The following is a 23352-nucleotide window of genomic DNA, read 5'->3' as shown; positions in this document are numbered from 1 at the left end:
ATTTGACTCATCAAAAGAGTCCCAACCTTCATAACATTCTGGTGACTTTTGTTGTTCCCAGTCAGTATATTTAGAAGAATCATCCAAGGTTTTCGTAAGAATGACATCTTCTGCTCCCCAACCAGACCGTGGCAGTGCATCACTAGTATAAGGTTTTTCACTTTGAGTGCTACTCAAACCATTTGGTGTATCCCAACCATTTGAACTTGCTGGTTGATTTGACTCATCAAGAAAGGCCTAACCTTCATAACATTCTGGTGACTTTTGTTGTTCCCAGCCAGTAGATTTGGATGAATTGTCCAAGGTTTTCGTAGGAATGACATCTTTTGTTTCCCAACCAACTGTGAAAAGTCTAGTGCCTCCAGGTCAAAAGTCCTTTGCATCAGGTTGTCGATGAAGACATGCATCTTCTGCTAGAATATATGAAACTGGTCCCTCAAAGGCACCTCTTCCTCTTTGGAGGTTGCCTCTTTCCCCTTCTCGACTCTTGGATCTCTAGAGATCATTTTTCAATTATCTGAAATTGATTAAGATAATTGAATTTGATTCAAATGATTAATGGTTCCCTTTATTATAGGCATAAATGTTGACTCTTCGTTTTCTACACCCATATCAGTGCAATGAAGGGGGGCTGAATTGGTTATTAAGTACCTGTTCGGCCTACCCTTTCATCTTATCTACCTCTTAAGAGAAAAAGTCAGGCCAAATATCATTTTTCAAGAAATTCTTAATAAAAAGCAGCTTAAAGGTTTCCTCTCTTTTTCACTAATCAAAAAGGATTTTAATGTTACCTCTTTTCTCTTTTCCAAGAAATTCGTTATTGTTTCTTCTTTTCTCTTTTTTTTTTAATTTAAGCATCATGGTAGACCAACCAAAATCTAATACTATTGCTACTATACAAGTCTGAAATTATATATAAACTTCAAGAATTACATTAGAGCTGATTAGGTTATTGAAGATGACACTCAATATCCTTTTATGGTAATTTTAACCGAAATTACAACTTATATAATTTATTTTGTTAAACAGTTTACCAAACAGCTTTTGCCTATTTCTCTTCTAATTTTACACAATTTGTTATTAAATCGGGCTGAATCAGTAGATAATCACCTTCAGCATTAAGTAGCTAAAGTCATGCAATGCCTACAAACAGGTCACGCAATGCTCAACAAATATTCAGTCAGTAATGCCTGTCATGCAACACTCAACAAATATTCAGTCACGTAATGCCTATAAAGAACTCACGCAATGCTCAACAAATATTCAGTTAGGTAATATTCAGTCACGTAATGCCTGTCACGCAATGCTCAACAAATATTCATTCACGTAATGCCTATAAAGAACTCACGCAATGCTCAACAAATATTCAGTCATGTAATATTTAGGCACCTAATGCCAAATAAACAAGTAACGATTCCTAATATCCAATCACACACCCTAATATCCAGTGACTCAATGCCTAACAAATATTCACGCATCGCTTATAAATTGATTGATTTCACTACCCCCAGCCAGATTTAAGTTTCCAAACTCATATATTCAGGCACCTAATGCCAAATAAACAGGTAACGATTTCTAATATCCAGTCACACCCTAATATCCAATGACTCAATGCCTAACAAATATTCACGCATCGCCTATAAATTGATTGATTTCGCTACCCCCAACCAGATTTAAGTTTCCAAACTCATATAATTTACCCATCAACTTTTTCATTCTATGAATAACCCTAAATAAACGTAAAAACCCATAGCAAATACCTTGATGTCATCTCTGCACTTTGGGATCATCAGAAAGTTGGCTGCCGATATAGACCTCGATGGCGTTGGAGAGCTGGACGGAGGGATAGCTAAATCTAAATCGAGATTTAATTTTAAAATTTTAAACTGAATGGCGGGAGAGCAGAAAGAAAGAAACTGAGACGCGCCTTTATTTGAATTAATTGGATTAAAGGGTATTCTTGTCAAGTAGTACCAAAAATTGGCTAAAAACAATTAAAATTATAAAGACGGTCATTTTTTAATTTACCTTACTACGAAGGTCATTTCTCACAATTTTCTCTATATTATATTAGTATAATTTTATTTGTACATTAATTTCATTAGAAAAATAAAAAAAAACTTAAGAAAGGTTGTTAAGTGTAAAACATTGGAATTCATCTTTGAATTAATTAAATAATTTGCTACGATTATTAATCATTTGGACAATTTATATATGAACCCAAAAAAAATGGGGCATTGTACAAACTGAAGGCTACCCTGCCAGTCCACCTCCATATTCTCAAAAACACATGATCTATTAAACCGAAATGAAGAGATAAATTCAAATCCACCGCTTGTATGTATTACAACATAACAATGGCAATGTCATCCCCTGCCATTTCTTGCTGCAGTTACCCAAACCTTAGCATAGATCAATCATCAATCCTCATTCGGGAAAATTCTAGTTCGAACAAACAGAGCACTCAATCTCTTGACCCCTCCCTTAGGCCCAAAAGTTGAATTGGATCTATGCAGCTGCTCTGCTCAAATGTTCCTTCACTCAACCCCATCAAAGTATCTTTCTTATGGGCTAACCGTTTCTTTGAGCTAATAAATTTAGATATCCAGCCAGCCACTGGTTTAGGTGAGATGAGCGAGAAAACCGAATTCAGCCTTTTACAAGCCGACCACATCCAATGACAACAATTGGGTCGTACGTTTGCATTGGCTTTTTTAAGACAGTATTTAGCCTTCTGCAAAAATTGATTAAAATCAATTTAATCGAATTAATCAATAATATTTTGTTAATTCAGTTAAAATGATTAATTCGATTATGGAGGTCGATTAAATTGATTTAGTTTGATTATGACATTTTTTTTCTTGATTTATCGACTTTAAAATGATTGAAAAAAAATGCAATCCATAAGAATGTGTCGGATAAATTGGTCATACAAAAAGTTAGAAAAGTATTTAAGTGAAGATGATAGACATGTGACAATTGTCATGGCATTTATAGGACTATCAGGATGTCTTTATTGGTCATTTAGTGTTGGTATATTTTCAAAATAACATGTTGTCTCTTTAAATGAAAAGTTATTATAATTCAAAGATTATGTCTTATGGAATGAAGGGTTATCATTTTATAAAGTGATTATTGAAACAATACTTTTATCTAAGAATTGTATTTTGTAAAATGTAAAAGTATCTTTTAGATAAAAAGGTGTTTTGATGAAAAGGTTATATTCTTGAAAAAAAACACTTGCAAGCTCATATAAAGAATTTACTACTAACTATTTTAACACATCAAAAACAAATAAGATAAGAGTAAAAGAAATCAAGAATAAGAGAAGTGTTATGTTATGAAACATAACTTAAATACCTAAGTTCCCATAAATTATCAAAGGAGTCTAAATTCTTTATAATATACTTGTTACAGAAAGCAAGTTTTAAGATCAAATAACTTTACAAACCTTAAAATGCATCTAGCGATCTATTCTCGTAAAATGTAAAGATAAAGTTAAACATTAGCTTCATTGTATTTTTGAAACTATTCACATAATTCTTCTTTTACATATTCAGTGGAGAGAGTGAAATAAATATTAAAAATAATATCTATTGAAAGATTCATTTTGAAATCAAATTTATTAATTTTTAAATTTTACATCAACATTTGAAACTTTCAGTTAATTAATCATAAATAAACAATAACATGACATCTTTTGTTGTTGGACGTCGAAATTCCTCATGATCACCAAGAAGAAAATAGTATAGAGGATCTCTGATGATTCTAGTTAATTGTGGCACTAGACACGTTTTTCCACGACAGATTACCATTATATCAGTGTATCGTTTTTCCACACTGCACCTTTACACACATGGTGATGCATGCAATTTCAATTGGTAGGGTTTACAGCTACCTTTCTTGCATGTGTCGAGAAGACAATCTGTCGATGACCAATGCATGGTTGACATGGCAGTTAAGCTTAACATTTATTCATGTTATGATTATTGGCAGTTAATTTGCATATTCTTAGCAAATACTACCTGGGCCAATCAAGGTGGTTCTTAGCATGCCTATATATATAGTTTGAATGGACTATGGATATAGGCTCCCATGTGAACATATCACAAAACTTCAATCGCATCGGTCTTTCATTAATGTTTGAGTGGACTTTCCATCATTCGTAATGTTGTACAAGTATTATTAAGCCAAAAAATGTTAAAGTTACCCAACGGCCAAGGGGCTTTTCCCCTCATTCACGGAGTCAAATTCGCCTGGTTCTTTTTCTAGACAATGATAAGAGTGGGGCAGGCAGTTCTTACAGAGAGGCCCAATGGGACAGCTTTTTTTAATAACATCATGAAAGCATATCCTTTCTAATTCCATAAAACAAACCGAAGCTTTAGGGTCTATGATTATGAAATTGTCCTCTCTTTTGAAACTAAATTTCAGCCATTACACCATGAAATATGGCCTCGGGCTTCCTACATCCTTTTCTGATTTAGAGGGTTTCCTACCTGTTTAGATTCTTTACAAGCTTTAAATCAAGATTATGTTCCCCCCTTGCTGCCCACTACTCATTAACTTAGAAAAAGTTTTAATCTTAGCTAGCTCTATAGAGTCAATTACGCCGATCAGTCCGTGAAGTTGTGAAGTAGTGCTTTCGGCTTTTGTCAAATGACTTTGAAAATTTTCTCCTTTACCTGATCAACAACTAACTGTTTTTCATTCAAAAAGAAAAGCTGTATTCAATTTTGTCACTATGACTCAATCAATGCCTGATTATATATATGCTCTTTCATTTTTGTTTAACTAATCGCTTTTCTTTCATTGATTTATGCTTCTTTGAATTAGCAGAGCTTAGCTGTGTTGAGCCTCCTGCCGGGGTTAATTAGTCTTCAAAATTGCAATTCATGTTTCGAGACCCACCCCAATATATGTGTGAACTCTTAACCAAAGAATGTATAATGTAGTCACATGTGCTTGCATTCCATCTTATGACTGTGCAGACAATTAACTTTGGCCCTTTTGTTCTGTTCGGTGTTAGCTAAAGGAAAATGGTGGAATAGTTCACATGTTTCCTCTAGCTTAGTCTAGGTCATACAAAATGTATTTGACAATTAATTCACGTATCTTTACTTTAAATGAACCCAAAAAGCACACGAGCAGAATCACAATGGTGGCACCCAACCCAATTAGCAGAGGCCGGTGTGCAAGGTGCTGAAAAAAGATGGTGAAAATAAGAGAATCACGCAGGACAAAATGGCTTAGAGGGCCTACAGTCGGTTAAAGCTAGAGCAAAAGTTGCACGCCTCACTATAGTGGGGGATATGGGCAAAGTGTGTCAAAGTATATCGTTCTTTAACCTCCTAAAACCGACTAAAACCAAGTGTGGTCGGCTGAAAGCGGCTACTGCCCCAGTTTTCCCACTACGGAAAACGTACGGCGAAGGTCACAAATCTCCAAATTTTCAATTTTAAAAAATGTGCATGCTAGGAACACTTAGATCAAGCCAGGACAAAATTTACGCTTAATTTCAATCGGTTCGGTTTTTCAATTTTTTATAAGTATATCATTTTAATGTTTTAATATATATATATATATATATATGTGCTTATATTGAGCTAAAAATGTTATACTCCCATGCTCGTACTCATTTCATACCCGGGGTAAATATTGTGAGATAAGTGAAGAATCAGAACAACATGTGTTATACTTTAACCGACTTTGATTAAACATGTACAATTTGCCTTAACAATGATTGTATGTATTTTGGTATTTAAATAAATTAGGTAGCAAGGCACAATTATTCGTAGTGGTCCATCCATAAAGCCCTAGTTGCCTGCCTCGTGATTCATTTGCGTCACTCATGTCATGGGTGAACATTGTGGAGGATGGTGAATCATTGCTCAGCTGCTTCTCATTTAAGCCGTTCATATAGGCTTAGGCCAATGTGGACTGATGGTTGATTGCTTGGTGGATGCGCCGCCCACAACCAGCCGCAACTCTCAAAGGGCCAAATTGCCAATAATATTTTTCATATTGCTGCAATATATAATTTCACACTTTGCATGCGCGACTTGTCGTAAGTTGTTAGATTGTACTTAAATTCATTTTTGGCAAAACTGCCTCTTTTCTTGTGTAAAATTACAAAGCACGTGAATAATTCGGTATGTTTGTTCCTTGAATTGGCAAAGACAGCTAACATTGTCCTGTTGCTGCTTATAATTTGTGGCCTAGAATAGAAGCTCTACATCCCCACATTGATTAATTTTACTATAGTTCATTTTTTCGGGGTTTAATTTGTATACAATTTTGAAAGAATTGAGATTCAAACAAATTTTTTCAATTAAGAATACGTATAGTTATTATTAAATTAAACACAAAAAAATTCGTAAATTTCAATTAAAGAAGAGGTAAGGATGGCCCATGCACGTCATTCATGTCAAACTTCTAATGAAATCTAATCCATCTTTATGAAAAATTGTCCATTAATTGGTAAATACTGGGTGGTGAAAAATTGTCCTCTCCTGATTGATATTCACTTTGTTCAAATAATAGAAATCATCATGAGTAAATGCACATATATTGTATGCTAAATTATTATAATTTTTTTATTATCGAGATAGTAAAATTTAAATTTAATTTTTTGAATAGAAATACATATACTTATTATCGAATCAAATATCTAAATACAAATTATTACTATAACTTTTTTTTTTATCCAAAATGGGATATTTTGAAGCCCGATTTACATGCCTCTGGACACATTTGTTTTAAAAAAAATAAAAATTATTTGCTTCCAAATTTGATAAGTATATAATCCATTAAATGAAAATAATATTTTATAACATGTATAGAACTGGCTACTAAATTCTTGTACTGATATCTTATGCCACCTTTTTATTATTATTTTTGGTTTTTTGTTAGGATTCCCTGCCTAATTTCATGCATAATTTCGTGGCAGTCTGGCACACACCATTATACATAATTTACTAACTACAAAAATTGAACGGTGGCATTCTCGTAAATCCGAAAATTTGCATGGTTACAAAAGTAATTCAACTTCCAGTCACGAGGCTACAAAAACCATTTCCACAAGCCCTCAGGCCCAGCAAAGCAAGGAAACCACCCTCCGAACACCTACACGAATCTCAAAAAAACCTCTCCTCTGTTTTCAAAACGTTAAGACCTTAGCCATGAAACCCCTCCTTTCCCACCTCTTCCTAACCTTCCTCTTTTTCATTCTCCACCCAATCGTAACCGTCAGTTCCCCCGACAACGACTCCAGCACCACCGCAACCAACGCCATCGATTTCATCCGTACGAGCTGCTCCGCAACATTATACCCCGACCTCTGCTACACTTCCCTTTCTGGCTACGCCAACGCCATCCAACAAGACCCAGCTCGTCTAGCTCGTACCGCCATTGGTGTCAGCCTCTCCAAAACCCGTCACATGGCAGTTTATGTTTCCAACCTCTCCCGCGAGGCTGACTACGGCGCCGACCCAAGAGCCAGCGCCGCCTTACACGACTGCTTCTCCAACATGGGTGATGCCGTGGATGAAATCCGTGGCTCGTTGAAGCAAATGCGGCAGCTCGTGGCTCCGGGTTCGGAGTCTTTCAGGTTCCAAATGGGGAATGTCCAGACGTGGATGAGCGCGGCTTTGACGGACGAGGACACATGTACAGACGGGTTCGAGGATGTGGCGGAGGGACCAATGAAAACGGACGTCTGCCAGAGGACGGGGAAGGTGAAGAAGTTTACGAGCAATGCTTTGGCGTTGGTTAATAGTTATGCGGAAAAGGGTACAAATTAATTAGTAAATGAAAAAATTGTAGTATAACTTCTGATTAGCTGATGTTATTGTTAAAGGCTTTATTTACTTTGGACCTTTTTGTACAGTGTTTTTGAGAGTCTGTTTTTGTTTTCTTTGTTTTTACTTTTTTTGTGTTTTTGGTGTGAGATAGGTTTGAATTTTTCGATTTTCTTTTCGTGACTGAGAGAAGAAAAAGCTGTATCTTTCTGGATTGTAACTGGAACCGGGTTTACTGAGTTAAACTCTGAGTTTACTTCATCTTTCTTCCTGCGTCGACGGCTGGCAGCGGAGTCTGCGACTCCTCTGCTCTCTGTCGTTCACTACGTTTTTTTACGAACTTTTTAATAAAATAATCTAGTAGTCCTTTGCTTTTTTTATATACTTGTTTATACTTTCTAAAAGGTTATTCATAATTAACTAGAAATGAATTACAATTAGCTAAAATGTTACGTTAATTTTAATATAACTATTCTATATACTCTGTTTTCAAAGATTTACAATTTTATTATTTAATTATTTAAAATTATTACTAGTTGATTTTGTAGCCAAATGCATTTTTTAGCAAAGCACAAAACAAGTGAAAAAGAAGAATAAAATAGTTGAACCTGCTCCACATCTGTCAAGTCCCATCATTTATGTTTGGGTAAATACTAAATATGCATTCGGAGGCTCAAAATTAAACCCCTCAGGAATTACCCGACAAGAAATTTGATTCCCAGTCTCGATGGGGGCAGGGACAAAATTAAACTCCTCTTTGGATATAAGGAATTCTTGCCCAACACGCGCGCCCCTGTGTATATTATATATAATTAATATATGTTTAGTTTTAAGGTAAAAAATATAAAAAAATAGGACAAATAAATTTGGAAGATATAAAAAATATTTTTAATCAAAAAGATGAAATTTTCACCATTAATAAAAAACAATCAATTAAATTTTCATGTATTGATTTTGCTTATAATTTTTAATTGAAAATTTCATTTTTTTTATGGGAAATGAGGAGGTAATGGAATATTTCATGATATTTACTCAATTGAAATCCACTAATTAATTAAAATGAAGTAAAATTAAAACCAAGTTTTCTAATAGACTAGATACAACAATAATTGCTATGTTTTGTGATGCAATGGCAATCATGATTATTAATTGGTACCCTCAAATTATGCTAGATTTGAAGGACCCACGTCGGTACGTACTTTATTATACTGAAATCACTTTCTGCTAAAGTCTAATTTGTATGAGCAAGATTTTGTTCGATTTTCAGGTGATTCTCTTAATGGTCGTTCCATCACATAATCCCATTACGTTCAATTATGGTGTTCCTCCTTTATAACCTTAAAATTGAAATTGATAGAGATATATAGGAATGTTGGTGTCCACTTTTGCTTTTGATTAGCGGTTATTATCTAGCTATTATCATGATTTTACTTGGATAAAAGCGCATCACATGCGTTTATAATATATATATATATATATATATATAACCTTGTATGTTAATTGGTCTGTTAATTTGTTTGATTTATTTTATTAATTTATAAAATTTGTTATACTAGGTTTAATAAATTATTTTAATTATAAATTTTATTGACACTTATAATTTTATAAAAAGTATGATATTTGAAAAAGTGTCGAATTATTTAAGAAAATTCAAGTAAGTGTTTATTATTTTATTGTATTCAATTAAATTTTTATATTTTTATTTTGGATCAAATAAACCTTTATTGTTAACAATTAATTAATTGTTATTGCTCAAAATATAATTTATCATTTTATATTTATTTGGTGCAAATATGACATCAATTTGATGCTGAAGTGAAAAGTGAAAATGTCATATGGACATCATATTACATCGACATCCTACGTCATTATCTATTATGACATGTTATCATGTAAAATGATATATGATATTTTGATTAATAATAATTAATTAACTATTAATTATAAGAGTTTACTTAATTCAAAATAAAAGTGTAAAGATTTGATTAACTTAATAAAAGAATAATGACTTATTTAAATTTTTGTAATAAGTTAGAGTTTTTTTTAAGTATTATGTTTTTATAAAATAAAATGAATCTTGACATGAGTTGGGAACCTTTTCTACTTCTAGGAGCAGCAAATTTATACAATTATGAGATTTTTGGTGGTTTTTTCTGAATTTATCTTTAACTAATAACACTAAATAAGTCTCTTAATTTTTTTTATATATATTTTAAATAAGTTCATATTCTTTAACTGTACTAAAATAAATTTTTATCTTATAATTTAAATTTAGATAAATTTGTATGTCAGATTACATCTTCAGCATTCATGGATTTTTTTTCAACGGTGAAATTAGTTGGATGGAAAAAGTTATCTGTTCGAAATGTGATCATTGGACCTAACAATTTTGTTACGTAAAAAAGTGTACGTCATGTATAACAAGTGTGAAGGAAGTCATTTGTCACAAGCCTAACGACAATATAAAGTCATGAGTGGCACATGATATTTTTCCGTCAACATAAAAACCTATTCTATTCGGACAAAATTTATAGAATAAAAACTTATTTAAGTTAATTAAAAAAAATAGAGAGAGATTATATTAAGGATTTGACACAAGTTAATAATTTATTTAGTATTGTAATTTAATTTAATCTTTCCATGAGTCAACCTTACCACGCTGGTTATCTACATTAATTTTCACCTAAGGGTCAAGTAGTCAAGTTGATAAACAATCGATTGTTCTCAAGAGATTAAACTATATAATTAATTATTTATTAGTATTATAAAACTGTTGAACCAATTTTTTCTTTCTAAAAAATGACATTATTTTAAATTGGAGTTTAAAACCTAATTATGATTTTAAGTACGAGCTAAGGGTAGGTGACTATTAAATCTAAGAAGAGCTTTTAACTCATCATTAATTTATTATTAAAATTTCCATGAACTGAACATATATAACTTGTAAATTTTCTTTTTGGCTCAATAAATTAAAAAATTCGAATTATTTTTAAGTTGGGGAAACTATTAGGTAGGTTTAATTAACATGCTTATCACATCAGCTAGCAATTTCTGCTTAACAAGAGTGAATTATAATTACATATATATTGCTGCAGCATATGGAGATATACAATGAATAATTAGTTCTTTCTTGTCTAATGCTAACCATTTAGCTATTAAGAAAAGAAGCTTATGGTCAGTAAAGTTAATCAATTTGAAAGTGTTGCATTGATTAATATTCAGACTTGAGAAAGCCAGAAAATGACATTTTGGATGGAAGATAGTTTCAATAACAGAAAGGAGTTTTAAAAATGAAGCTGATGGCCGACAGTAATAGGAAAGACAAAGCTAGCAATAATTGGCTTAGAAAACTCTCATTACTCATCACCATGCGGCGTAAAGGTCATTTAGTTAGAGCTTTTATAAGAGATCAAAAGGGAGTGGTTGCAACCATTAATTAATACACTTTCGACATATGGACAAATACTACAAATAGATCCCATAGTACTTGAAGCAAGCGGGGAATATGTTTGGTATGGCCAGCTCTAACAAAGGCTTTAAATATAAAACGACAGATCTTTTCTATATCTTATTATAATAATTCCAAAGTGTGGTGGTCTATTTTGTGAGTTCTAAGATCAACGTGGCAAAGCAGCAGATAAGTAACCTGCAGCTGCCAGCAATATATAGCTTGAATATGGAGCTAAATTTTGATTGCATGTCCCTTCTGAATGCATAGATCAACTTAATGATCAAGATATCTTAACGGGAACTTCGAAGGGCTTAACTGACTAGATGTGATCTTCAGTTGAATTGAACTGTTTGCCAGATTTGGTAAAATCAGGAGCAAAATTATAAATAAAATGAATAATTTAAGTGAAAAGAGTGTTTTTCTTCTGCTGTTGAAAAACTTACATATATGGAGGAAAAAAATGTACAAATCTATCTATTTTCCTTCTCTCTCCTATTGTCCTCCTACCAAATGAAGGAAGGAAAGAAAAAAAAATTATTTTCCTTTCCTTCTTACCTGTTTTCCTCTTGCCAAACATAGTCTAAGAGAATTAACAACTCTACAGTCTGGAGTCACTTGGAGGTATATTAGGTTCAAATCCTACTATGGGAAGGCTAGAGTTTTATATATAAGAGAAAAGAGAACTAACTGTTCTTATTGTATAACCCGAACTAAAAAAATAAAAGGAAACAACTATATATAGAGTCAAAGACTCCTAATTAATACCACATATAATCACATGCAGACAATTGCACCCAGAGAGAAATGTCTTCGACAATGTATATAATACAAGAAGGGTCTATGCATAATAATATCAGCAACCAACCAAAAAATGAGGTTAGAAAAAAGAAGAAGAAATGTGAATGTATGAACAACAAAAGCCCATGACATGAATTATTAAACAGTTGCAGAAGAGGTAATGAAGCGACGGCAGCAAAATTAATGTCGGCGTCCTTATGGAAGATTGGATAGGCTGGATTTGGTCTTGTACCTCTAAGCTTTGGATTTTTGTAAAGTGACATGAGCACTCCCGTGAAATGAATAGACTAGAAGAGGTTGTTACCTGTTTAGGACAAAATAGAAAGGGATCGAGTGTGTCAGGTACAAGACACTTGATTCTTGTTCATGTCTTGGGAGTTTGGACCAGCTTTGCCTCTTGGGTTCACGAGATCATGCAAACCTTGTTATTCACTCTTCTAATTAAATCCACCAATGGGTCCCCAACAAAACACATACACCGCTTCTTCGACAAATTAAGATACATTACTGCAATGGTGTGTTTTTGACTTTTTGTTCATGTATGAAATTATGTAACTCAAAAAGTTACTAGGGTGAGTCTATTTTCTTGTGGTTAATTTGACTTCTTTCACACAAATTTAATTAGATAGTATATGTTAAGGCAAGTAAGAGTCGTATATCAGTAAATCTAACTTAATTGCGTGAGTACGTAAAAATTGGATCATTCAATTAATTACTACTGCATATATATCAGGCCATAAGATAAAGGTTAGAAGTTCCTTTTCATTTTTTTCTTTCATTTAACCGTTTCAACTCGGATGGCTGGGTGATTAGACTATAAATGTTTTTTAAACTACAAGTTCTAAACTAAGAAGAGGATTACTTTTTTATTTTTCTTTTAAATTTTTTGGCATGTACTAAAATTTAAACACAGAATTGTGAAAGACCGCAAACCCCTCATATCATCTACCAGCTCTTCGGGGTTTGTTGGGAGGAAGACAAACTATGAAGGCATAACGGACAAGAAAGAAGAAACTAGATGGATTTTTTGCCCACTTGTAGCTACTTGACTGGTAATTTGATTAACAAGAAATGGAAAATTGTTGCCCTGCCTATCAAGGGCTGGTAATAGAAACCATTAACGTTGAACTTGGTGGTCTGGTTGGTGGTCCAAATCAATCAAAGCCCATCCATGCGCAGGGGCGACGCCATTCATAGTGAATATATAGTTTTGGAATTTTCATTGAGGTTGGATTAGGCCTAGCTCCTTGACAATCTCACCCAAGACAAAGGTTAGCCCATGTTGGAATGAAATTGGTCTGACTAGAGGTCTAGTACCATTGAGCAAAAAAATTTCAACTTCCGTCCAATAGCCCAAACATGACATAAATTATTAAAATTGGGCTTTTTCATTTCCTCCTTTTTTCTTTCGGCCCAGCATCGTGATTTCGTTATTCAGAACTTTTGGGTCTTTCTTTTTTATTTTTGTTTTTTTTCTTTCAATAAAATATGGTTGCTCTTCATAACTTTGATTGTTGGTCAAAACCAGATCATAATCGAATGAATAGTTATACTTGGATTCCCTTCTATATTTAATCAGGTATCGTTCTTTTCTATTCAAGTTGGGAATCAAGATTTGGTGGGTAGGATTTGCATTTTTGTTTTACAAAATCCAACTATGTTGTTCTTTTTGTTAAAAATGCAAATCAAAATATATTGTTTGTGACTTGTTCAGAAGTTGGGTTTGGATATGAATTAAATTGAATCCACTCGAAAAAGGCACAGAGCTAATTAAGATTTTGAATTATTTTTTTGGACTTGGTATTTGTCAAATTCAATCAAATTAAAAATCTTTAAAATATTCTCAAATTGATTATTTTTAAATCTTGAATTCCAAAAATTTAGATTTATCCAAACAAACAATTTCTAATAAAAAAAATAAACTAGAAGTGTAGACACTTAAATTTTGACAAATAATAAACCAAAGTTAAATATTAATTAAAAATTAATTAACTAAATAATAAAAAAAAAAAGAGTACTGGTAGAGCGCGGACGCCCCTGCCAATACCACCACTATAGTGCCAGACGCGAAAAACTCGCGTTTGGCAGAGTAGTGGAGCGCGCCCCCTCCAGAAGCCACAAACGAGTATAAAGGGAGGAGGCACTGTAGCAACCCGGGGGCGATGGCAACCAAAAACAAATCAAAAAACCCTAGCAGCAAAAAAAATCCTCAACAAACTGCAAAAACCATAGCAACAAGCAGCAACCAAAAAATCCTAGTTCTCTAGCAGCCAGAAACAATCCACAAAAAAATCAAAAAAATATCAAACAATACCCAAAATATCAAAAAAAAAAAACGTGTGCAGTGAGAGTGGGGGGAAACGGTTGGATTTTCGAAGAAAGGGGGATTTTTGGTTGATTTTTTTTTTTTTGTAGGGGAGATCTGAACGGTCGCCAGTTTTAGAGAGAGAGAGTTGGGGCTTGGGTTTGCTACCGGTGCAAGGAAGGATTGACCGATCGGTAAAGGAGAAAGAGAGAGAGCCGACCGACGTTTTAAAGAGATCTAGAGTTTTGGGTGGTCGACGGCAGGAAATAGAGGGAGAGAGAAAGGAGTTGAGAGACGGAGCTGCGGGTCGCTTGTTGTTGGAGAGAGAGGGAAAACCGATCGTCGACAGGTAGAGAGAGAGCGAATAGGGAATCGATCATCGACGGGCGAATAGAGAGAGAAGGGGAAAGTCGATCGTCGACAGGTAGAGAGAGAGAGTGAAGAGGGAGCCGATCGTTGCCGGTAGGTAAAAGAGAGAGGGAGGGCTAGTAGCGGCTTCGACGACAGCACCGGTCAGAAAGGAAGGTGTTTAAAGAAGGGAGTTGGCTGTTTTTTTCTTAGAAAGAGAAACAAAAGGGAGAAAATGAAAGGTTTTGAGGAGAAGAAAGAAAGGTGAGTAGTAAGGGAGAAGAAAAAAAAAGGGGGAAAAGGGGAAGGTTTTTCTCCATTGCATCAAACAACGCCATTTTGGGCATACTGGGGGTGGCCGTGCAAAGCACCAGACAGTGGGCTTAGTGAAGATCGTGGGTCAGCCAGTTAGCTTGGGCTCGCTTAGCCCAATCAGGTAAAATGTTACTCCTTGCCAAATGGGTCTGTGGTGATTTAGGCTGCCTGAACTGTTGTGATATGGTTTGTTTAGATTTAACCCAATTTATTTAGTTAGAGCTTTAATACTTGATGATATAAAATTAATTTTAAGTTATTATAATGTTCTAAAAATTTCTAGATAATAGTCCTAGGGTTTGGAAATTATTAAAGAACAAAATAACATAAAAATAAGGATAGCAAATATATATAAAAATAATAATAATAATAACATTTTAGAAAGTGTTTAGTTATGCAAAGAACTTAAGTTTAGGAGAATGTTTACTACAAATATATAAATAACCCTTAAAAATACATGTATATAAAAATAAAAATATAAAAATATATATATAAAAATTACCATGACATCAACTACAAATATAATATCGATGATGGGATGATTGGTCGAGACGCGAGAAGTCGCAATCCCGAGCTAATTTTCCTAGGTTCGAAATCCGAATTAAGGCTCCACCAATACGATGGGAGGGCCTTGATTCTCAGTTTTCGAGATTTTTATTTTAAATAAATAAAATTTTATTATATAAAAAAAATTAGTTAAGAATAAAAAATATATAAATAATAAAAAATAAAAAAATAATTAATTTCACAAACATAACATATATTTTTATTGCAATATGCATACCATTACATATAAGTATTTTGTTTACGAGTTAAGCCCCGATGATGGGATTTTTCGAAGATCTTGCGAAGGCGAGTATTTCTCGAAAAGTACCCTAGGTGAAAAGATATCCCCGGGTCCCACCAGTATGATGGGAGGGGTCGGAGAAACATCTCTAATAAAAGGTTTTCGCTCGTATTAGGTTCATTATTCACGAAAACATTATTTTTTAAAGAAAAACGTACGATAACCCCGATGATGAGATTTATTCGTCGAATTTGCGAAGGCGAATTTCTCGGATAATTCCTTAGGTGAGAGAACACCCCGGATCTCACCAGTATGATGGGCGGATCTAAGAGAACGTCCTCGATAAAAGGTTATTTGTCTGACATTTTTCATCTCATACCATGCATTTCATCTTGCCTCACATTTGCATTCCATTTTATGTTGAATAGGAGATAAAATAAGTGAATAATAGCTAAGGAAATAAAATGAACTTAAAAAATAAAGCCTAATAGGATAATCTAAAAATGGTACCGTTCATGGAACGGGCGTTTCGGGGGTGTTAATCCTTCCCCGGGCGTAACCGTACTTCCGAATCTAGATCTCGAAAAATGTAGACCAGTTTAAGATTCTTTCGGCGAGCTTAAATCTAATTAAGACTCTATCAATTAGAATCGAGACAATAGGTGACCAATCACACTTAGTAAAAAAGATTAGTGATGACTCCTAGTTTTAGAGTTTTCACTCTCGTCTGGCGGTCGGGTTTCCAGACCAGCATGTTACGACAAGAAGATTCAAAATGCAAATTCAAATTTAAATTCTGAAATCCAACCTCTGCAACTCTATTTCAAGCTCTACATGCTTTATGTTGGTTTCCTTCATTTTTATAGTGAACATTCTCTATTTATATGTTGGATGAATAATTTGTTCTTTTTTTTTAATTTCAAAAAAGCAATTAAAGTGTTTTTTATTTTTAAAATAATAAGATGAAATATTTAATTTTAAAATGAAGAGATTCTAGTACTATTGGTTATATAAATATTGGGGGTTCTTATTCTTATCTCTTAGGCCGAAGGATTAGTCTAAACTTTCATTGTCATTTTGTTTTATGACTCTATCCGCAATCTGGACCACACTACATCATGATCAAGGCAGTACGTTGATAGTACCAAGCTTTATGTCTACATCTAATTATCATCAAAACTAAATTCTTTATTACTTGTCCATCCCAATTTTAGCTCAATTTTTTGTTCTCTTCTTTTTTTTTATGTGGACATTAAAGATTGGGCTTGTGCATATTCATAAATTATGTTATTTAGTAAAATATACTAGAAATATGGGACATACTAAAAATGTAAAGTGAATCATATATATATATAAGGAAAAAAAAGGCTGGGGTGGGTAGGTGCCAAGGCATTATCTTCTTCCCAGGAAGGTGGACCAGGAGGAGAGAGGACGGCATACACAAAATAAGCATATGTCCAAGAAGGCAGGGTTCGCAGAAACAGCCTTAGTTGCCGTCCTAGCTGCTAGTATTATCTTTGTTTTAATATATATATATATATATATATATATACTTCATGCATGCATCTTTTGGTACGCGTTCTCGTCGGCAAATAAATTTNTGGTATTTGTGTTTATATATGTATATATATATTATATATATATATATACATATTTGTGTATATATATATATATAAATTCTCTTTCAATCAAAAACCTTTATCTCATGCATGAAAAATTTCTTGTTTCATATTTTAACTTGAAAATATGAAAAAAAAAAAAAGAGAAAAAAACCAAAAAAAGGGGAGAAGAAACTTCATTTGAAGTGAAAAGTGTTCTAAATGTAATGAGTATATATTCCCTAAAATCCACGTGTCAGTGTCACAACGATGTGAAAATCCACTATAAATCGAATAACTTTGGCAACTTCATCATCACATTTGCACTTTTTAAGAAGAGCCAATAATAAATGTCAAGCGTTACACCGATGGTTATTGGAGAATGACTCATGACTTGATCGTAATATTGAAAAGGCACACAGATATAGATTGAGACAATGGGAAAAGGGAAAGAAGAAATAAAGTGCACTAGAGATATTAACCAAATAAAAAAGTGCAATCGATATTTCTTTATTTTTGGGGGGTAAGGAAGCAACAGAGATATATGAGTTTACACCATTAAATTCGAGCCTCTAATTTTTTTATATACTTTTCATATTTTCCAGGTCTTGTTTTAATTAGTCCCACGGCAGACTATATACGTTTTTTCTTCACCTGGGCCATATACATGTATATCTTCTTCTTTTTTAAAAAAAAAAAAAAAGTGATTACTTCTTCATCTTTCAAAACTAATTAATATACAGAAAGAATGCAATTAATTATTTTGTTTGGGGGAGATTAATTATTAGTTTAAACCAATAAATTTCATTATATTTTGCAAGGGGTTTCGTTAGTGGTTGAAAGAGGCACGATCACGTCGTTGCCTGAAGGAAACCCATGGCTTTAGCAGGAAGGGATATGAGCTAAAATCAAATCTTTGAAGAAAGAAAGTATTAATTAATACCATCGACGAACTTTCCAAAGGATTGCAGAAAAGCTGAACGTAAACAAAGCGGACAAGGGTTTCTGTTAAAACGTCTTGAGAATCAGCCAATTACAAAGGCTGCTTTCGTCACCAACTTTAGCCGGACTTTGCCGAAGAATCATGGCCAAGAAAAAAACAATGGCGACTAATTTCTTCAGTGGAACGCATGGAAATTGCCAGCTCGTGGTGATATATACTTGATTCTGACTAATGATTGTGATAAGGTTACCCCAATTTTCTCATTAAAAGCAAGGCTATGGGAATTACTGTGACAATTATTGCACAATAATTTAATATATTAACATTTTTTTCTTGGAATTTAGTATATATTAACTTGAACTAGCCTAAATAATGCTAGTCAGATATACATGACAAAAAAAAGAAAAAAAAAGCGATAACTTTAATTATTAAAATATCTAAGTAATCAGGAGGTTTATCATGATGTGTGGTTATGTCTTGTTAGGAGAGGAAGAGTGTTCAAAGAGAAAAAAAAAAAAAAAGAAGAGAGAGAATTGGGAGGGAAAATGTGAAAATGTGGAGAGTAGAGCTAATGATTGGTAAGTGGTAACCTTCAGCACTTGATGAAATTTTGGTTTGGCATAGGTCGTGAGCAAATGGTCACTAATATATCTTTCGAGTAAATTATCTTTTCAATAACTTAATTTTTAAAAAATAACATTTTAATAATAAATCATTAAAAAATAACAGATTGTTATATTAGAACTGTTCTTACGTGGAAACATAAAAATATTCACGTAAACAAAAACTTTTATTGTTATAATTTTAGATTTTTTTTATCACGATATGTGATTAACACTTATAAACGTCAATGAATAAAAAATTATTTTTTAAAATTAATATATCAAAATTAAAATATTAAAAATTTAAGTGATTAAGAAAATAATTTACTCATTTTTTTTTACTTATAATAAACTTTTGAAGCTTTTAATATTAATTATACTAACTTATATTGAGAATTATAAAGTCGTAGTTAATTAAACAAGAAATGTCCTCAAAGGGATATGATGCCCAAGATTTTACATTTTTTTTTTTAAATTGAGACTCAAAATTGAATTTCGAATTCAAATGTTGATAAGGAGAGAAGTGGATTTTATTGAATAGGAACACTAAAAACGTTAAACAAGAAGTTGACGTAACACATCTTTTGTTCATTATGATTTCAATAAATAATCGAATTTGAAAAAAATCTGAATGCAACATATATAAGTGAAGCTATGGTATAAACGCAGGAAGTGTTGAAACCCTTGCTTAATCATAAGGGATGCTAGCAGGCTGTTTGAGCCACTTTTGTGCTTAACGGAATTGAGCTGCCTTTGCATACAGCACCAAGACCCGAAAAATAAAACAGTGACACAAATGTTGTTTTCATACACAGAATATAATGGCTAAGGATGATTAAGTTGTCAATTAGATAGGAGAGAGAAATTAAGGGCCACAAAGCTTTGAAGCTTATCGGTGGAAGCTTAAGAGTCAATTTGCTCAACGCTTATTTCACATCGTTTGGTCATAATTATAATGATGTAGGACAATGGGATTGTACAGAAGATTGTAATTCCATTGGCTTGGGAGGTACGGTCTGCTCTGGAAGCAATTGCGAGGAATATTGCGTAGCTTTCAAAAGTATTATTTAATAATATTTCCTACACGTCTTTCTCAGAGAAGACACAGTCAATGAAGCTCTTCTTCTCCCAGAGTGATTTTCGTATTATATATTTCCTTCATGTGCATTCTTAACTGTGTCTATACTTCAATGTAAAGGTGCTGTGATTATTACATAAGCAATCAGAAAATTGTTTTAATATCCAAATTGCATGTACTTATAGGAATTATTTAATTTAAAAGTAAATATATTAATTTATCCCTATTCAAAGAGTTGAGTTTCGAACCTCTTTCTCTCAAATAATTGTTGTTGATTGAATCCCCTGCTTTTGCTTTGTATTGCCTGAGGGTTGCTGCTGTTTTTTGAGCACTTTTTGCATGTCTCAGGTTGTATTTCTACAGGGAACTCTTTATTTCCTGTTCGATTGAACAAGAATCGAAATGAAAGAGGGAATTGTTTGAAAGAAAAACTAATATATAGTTAATTTCCCCTTCGAAGAATACAGCCAAAATTGTTCTGTTTTATTACAACTAAAATCCATATCATATTTCTTTCCCTGCGGTTTCTGAAAGAATAATTACAGGTTGATTAATGCCTCTTTTCTTATATAAAGAGCCCACCACAAAACCCAACTCAAACGCTCTTGCAATCGATTGCTAGATTTGTTATAAATAAGAATGGTTTGGTTGGGGATTCTATTCCCTAGATGCAGCAACTTTAACCTTAAGACAAATTAAGCTTGTAATGAATTTTGTCAATGTTAAAACTCAAAATAACTGAAAATTATTTGGTTTAGGGAAAAACACAATTTGTTATGAGATTCTTTGTAAGCTGAATCACAATGAAAAATAAATAAATCATTTTGGACAAATCAATTTGTCTATCACATATTTTAAAATTAACAATCAAACCTTATTGCTTTGAAGAAAAAGTATGCGTAATTTTTTTTTTAAAATACGAAAAATCCATATAATTAATGCAATGGAGAAATGACAAACGTAAAATCTAATTAATTACGTAATGAAGTTGTTCAAGTAATAAGCCATCATTCCTACTTTGAAAAAATGGGAGATTAATTACATGGATGGTTTCTTTAGTACATCCCCTGACTTATACATTACTTTTTGTAGGGTTAAGTAAAACCAATCCAGACTAATTATCCACCAAAATCAAATATGATTTGGATAAAATGATTCGATCTAATTGGTTCATTGGATCAATTGATCCAAAATATTTGGTCAAATTGGTTTTTTGGTTAGTTCTCGATTTTAAAATTTTTGAACCAATCCCACTAAAAAACCAAACTAATTTTTTATATATTTATAGATATAGTCATATATATAATTTTTTTATATATTAAGAAGAATTGATAGTAAACTTAATTAATAATATATTTAAAATATATTAGGATATTGTACGTACGTATACAAATCATAATCATAATAATTTAATATTAGTTATATATATTTATTTATTTATAAATCTATATTAATATGAAATTACAAGTTATATATTTTAAGTGATATAAGTTATATGTTAATATTATAATATATGACAGTAAATATCCTACATATTAATATGTTATAATTATTACACCTTAGTAATGTTTTGTAATATAAAATGGTATGAATATATATATAATTGTATAAATATATTATATATACATATACATAAGTATTACTATAATGATGAGCAAAAAGAAAGTATAATTATTATTTATAATAAACTTTATTTATGTGATTATATTTAATAACTTTATTAGTTATCACTTTAGATTTTATAACATATTATTTATAATTACTTATTATTTATACAAATTTTGTATATAAAACATTATAACATATAAATTATGTCATTAATTATANAAATTATGTCATTAATTATATATATATATATAAAATAAAGTCATATATTATATATACATATATTTAATTTATACATAAGCATTACTATAACCTATAATAGACTTTATTTATATGATTATATAAAACATTTTAACATATAATTTGTATCATTAACTATATATAATAAAGTAATATATTTTATATATACATATATTTAATTTATATATAAGTATTACTAAAACTTATAATAAATATTATTTATATGATTACGCTTAATAAGTTTATTAACTCTCACTTTAGATTTTATAACATATTGTTTATAATTAGTAATTATTTATACAGAATTTGATATAAAACATTATAACATATACGTTATATCATTAATTTCATATATATATATATAATTATGGATGAAATTTATAAGTTTTAATATTATAATTTATAAAAAAAAGTGATAAAATTATAGTCCAGTGGTTCAAAACTGGACCAACCAAACTAATTCTATATTTGGTCGGTTTGGTTTTTCATTATATTTGATCGGTTTTGGTCGGTTTTTTAAAAATGATTGATCTATTTGGTCCTTAAGTATGGTGGACCAAACCACCCAATTCACCCATTTGCACACTCCTATTAATTATCTCACCACCCATCCGGCCAAGCTAAATGAAAGCGGGCAGGCACAATGTCAACTTGATCAATTATTTGGTCATTAAAATGTAAGAGTGCGAGCTTAATTAATATTTGACAGGCAAGTTGGCCTAATTTAATTACGCTTTTGTTTAATCTCAAATATCTAGTCATGAATTACATCATTCCATTGGTTGGTTATTCATCCCAAACGGAAATAAAGAAAAAGGATAAAATAATTAATGATTAGTTCTTCCTTGAAAGCATTAATTGATTATTAGGTTCAAATTTGGTACTAATCTGATTTACTGTCCTCTTTTTTAGATTGATTTAACAATTATTTTACTTTATTCAATAAAGCCAAAGAAGGAATTTAAATCAAATAGACGGAACGATGTACACTAAATCACATTGTTAGGATAATGCAATTTAATTTTATATTTTTGGTGGACAAGAGAGTAGCACCGGTCTAATTGTACGTAGGGTCCTTCTAACATAGCTTTAGATTTGTGGATTAAATTGTCGGCCACGTCCAAGATCGTCTTATCAGCACTTGATAATCCATTATCATTTCTCTTTCAGAAATATGAAGAAAAATAATTGAATTCTAAGTGTCTCTTCTATTGAATGTCATGATAACAACACAGCCTTCCACTATAAAGAAATTGAAAGAAAAACTCAACTGATGTTGATGAAAGTGAAATTGATTTATTTTCATGAAATTTATTTTGGGATGAAAAAATGTTTAATTTGAAAAATCTTTCTTTTTTTTTATTAAAAAAAAAAGAGGAATCTTTAATCCCAATAGAGAAACTCAATTATGTTTAGTTTTGAGTATCAAATCAAATCTTGAAAATAGAAATTGAGATTTACAGAATTAAAAAGTATATATTTT

The 23352-nt window shown here is 32.0% G+C and overlaps 1 protein-coding gene and 1 long non-coding RNA gene across 2 annotated transcripts; one reads left to right on the top strand and one right to left on the bottom strand.

Moving 5' to 3' along the window:
* On the top strand, positions 7081-8179 carry LOC18609838 (21 kDa protein). The gene has a single exon (XM_007045157.2). The coding sequence runs from the start codon at positions 7182-7184 to the stop codon at positions 7800-7802; it is 621 nt and encodes a 206-aa protein (XP_007045219.2). The 5' UTR covers positions 7081-7181; the 3' UTR covers positions 7803-8179.
* LOC108660960 lies at positions 19847-20600 on the bottom strand. Its single transcript, XR_001926759.1, has 2 exons — positions 20273-20600; positions 19847-20147 (listed from the first exon to the last, which is right to left on the bottom strand). It is a non-coding gene; the product is annotated as an uncharacterized LOC108660960 (long non-coding RNA).

The sequence above is a fragment of the Theobroma cacao genome, chromosome 2 (assembly GCF_000208745.1).
Source record: "Theobroma cacao cultivar B97-61/B2 chromosome 2, Criollo_cocoa_genome_V2, whole genome shotgun sequence".
Taxonomy (NCBI): Eukaryota; Viridiplantae; Streptophyta; class Magnoliopsida; order Malvales; family Malvaceae; genus Theobroma; species Theobroma cacao.
Note: the sequence above shows the minus strand (reverse complement) of the source record. Positions and strands in the feature narration are given on the sequence as shown.

Bases quoted from the DNA above. Each gene is read 5' to 3' on its own strand.
- LOC18609838 (XM_007045157.2), top strand. From the start codon at position 7,182: ATGAAACCCCTCCTTTCCCACCTCTTCCTAACCTTCCTCTTTTTCATT.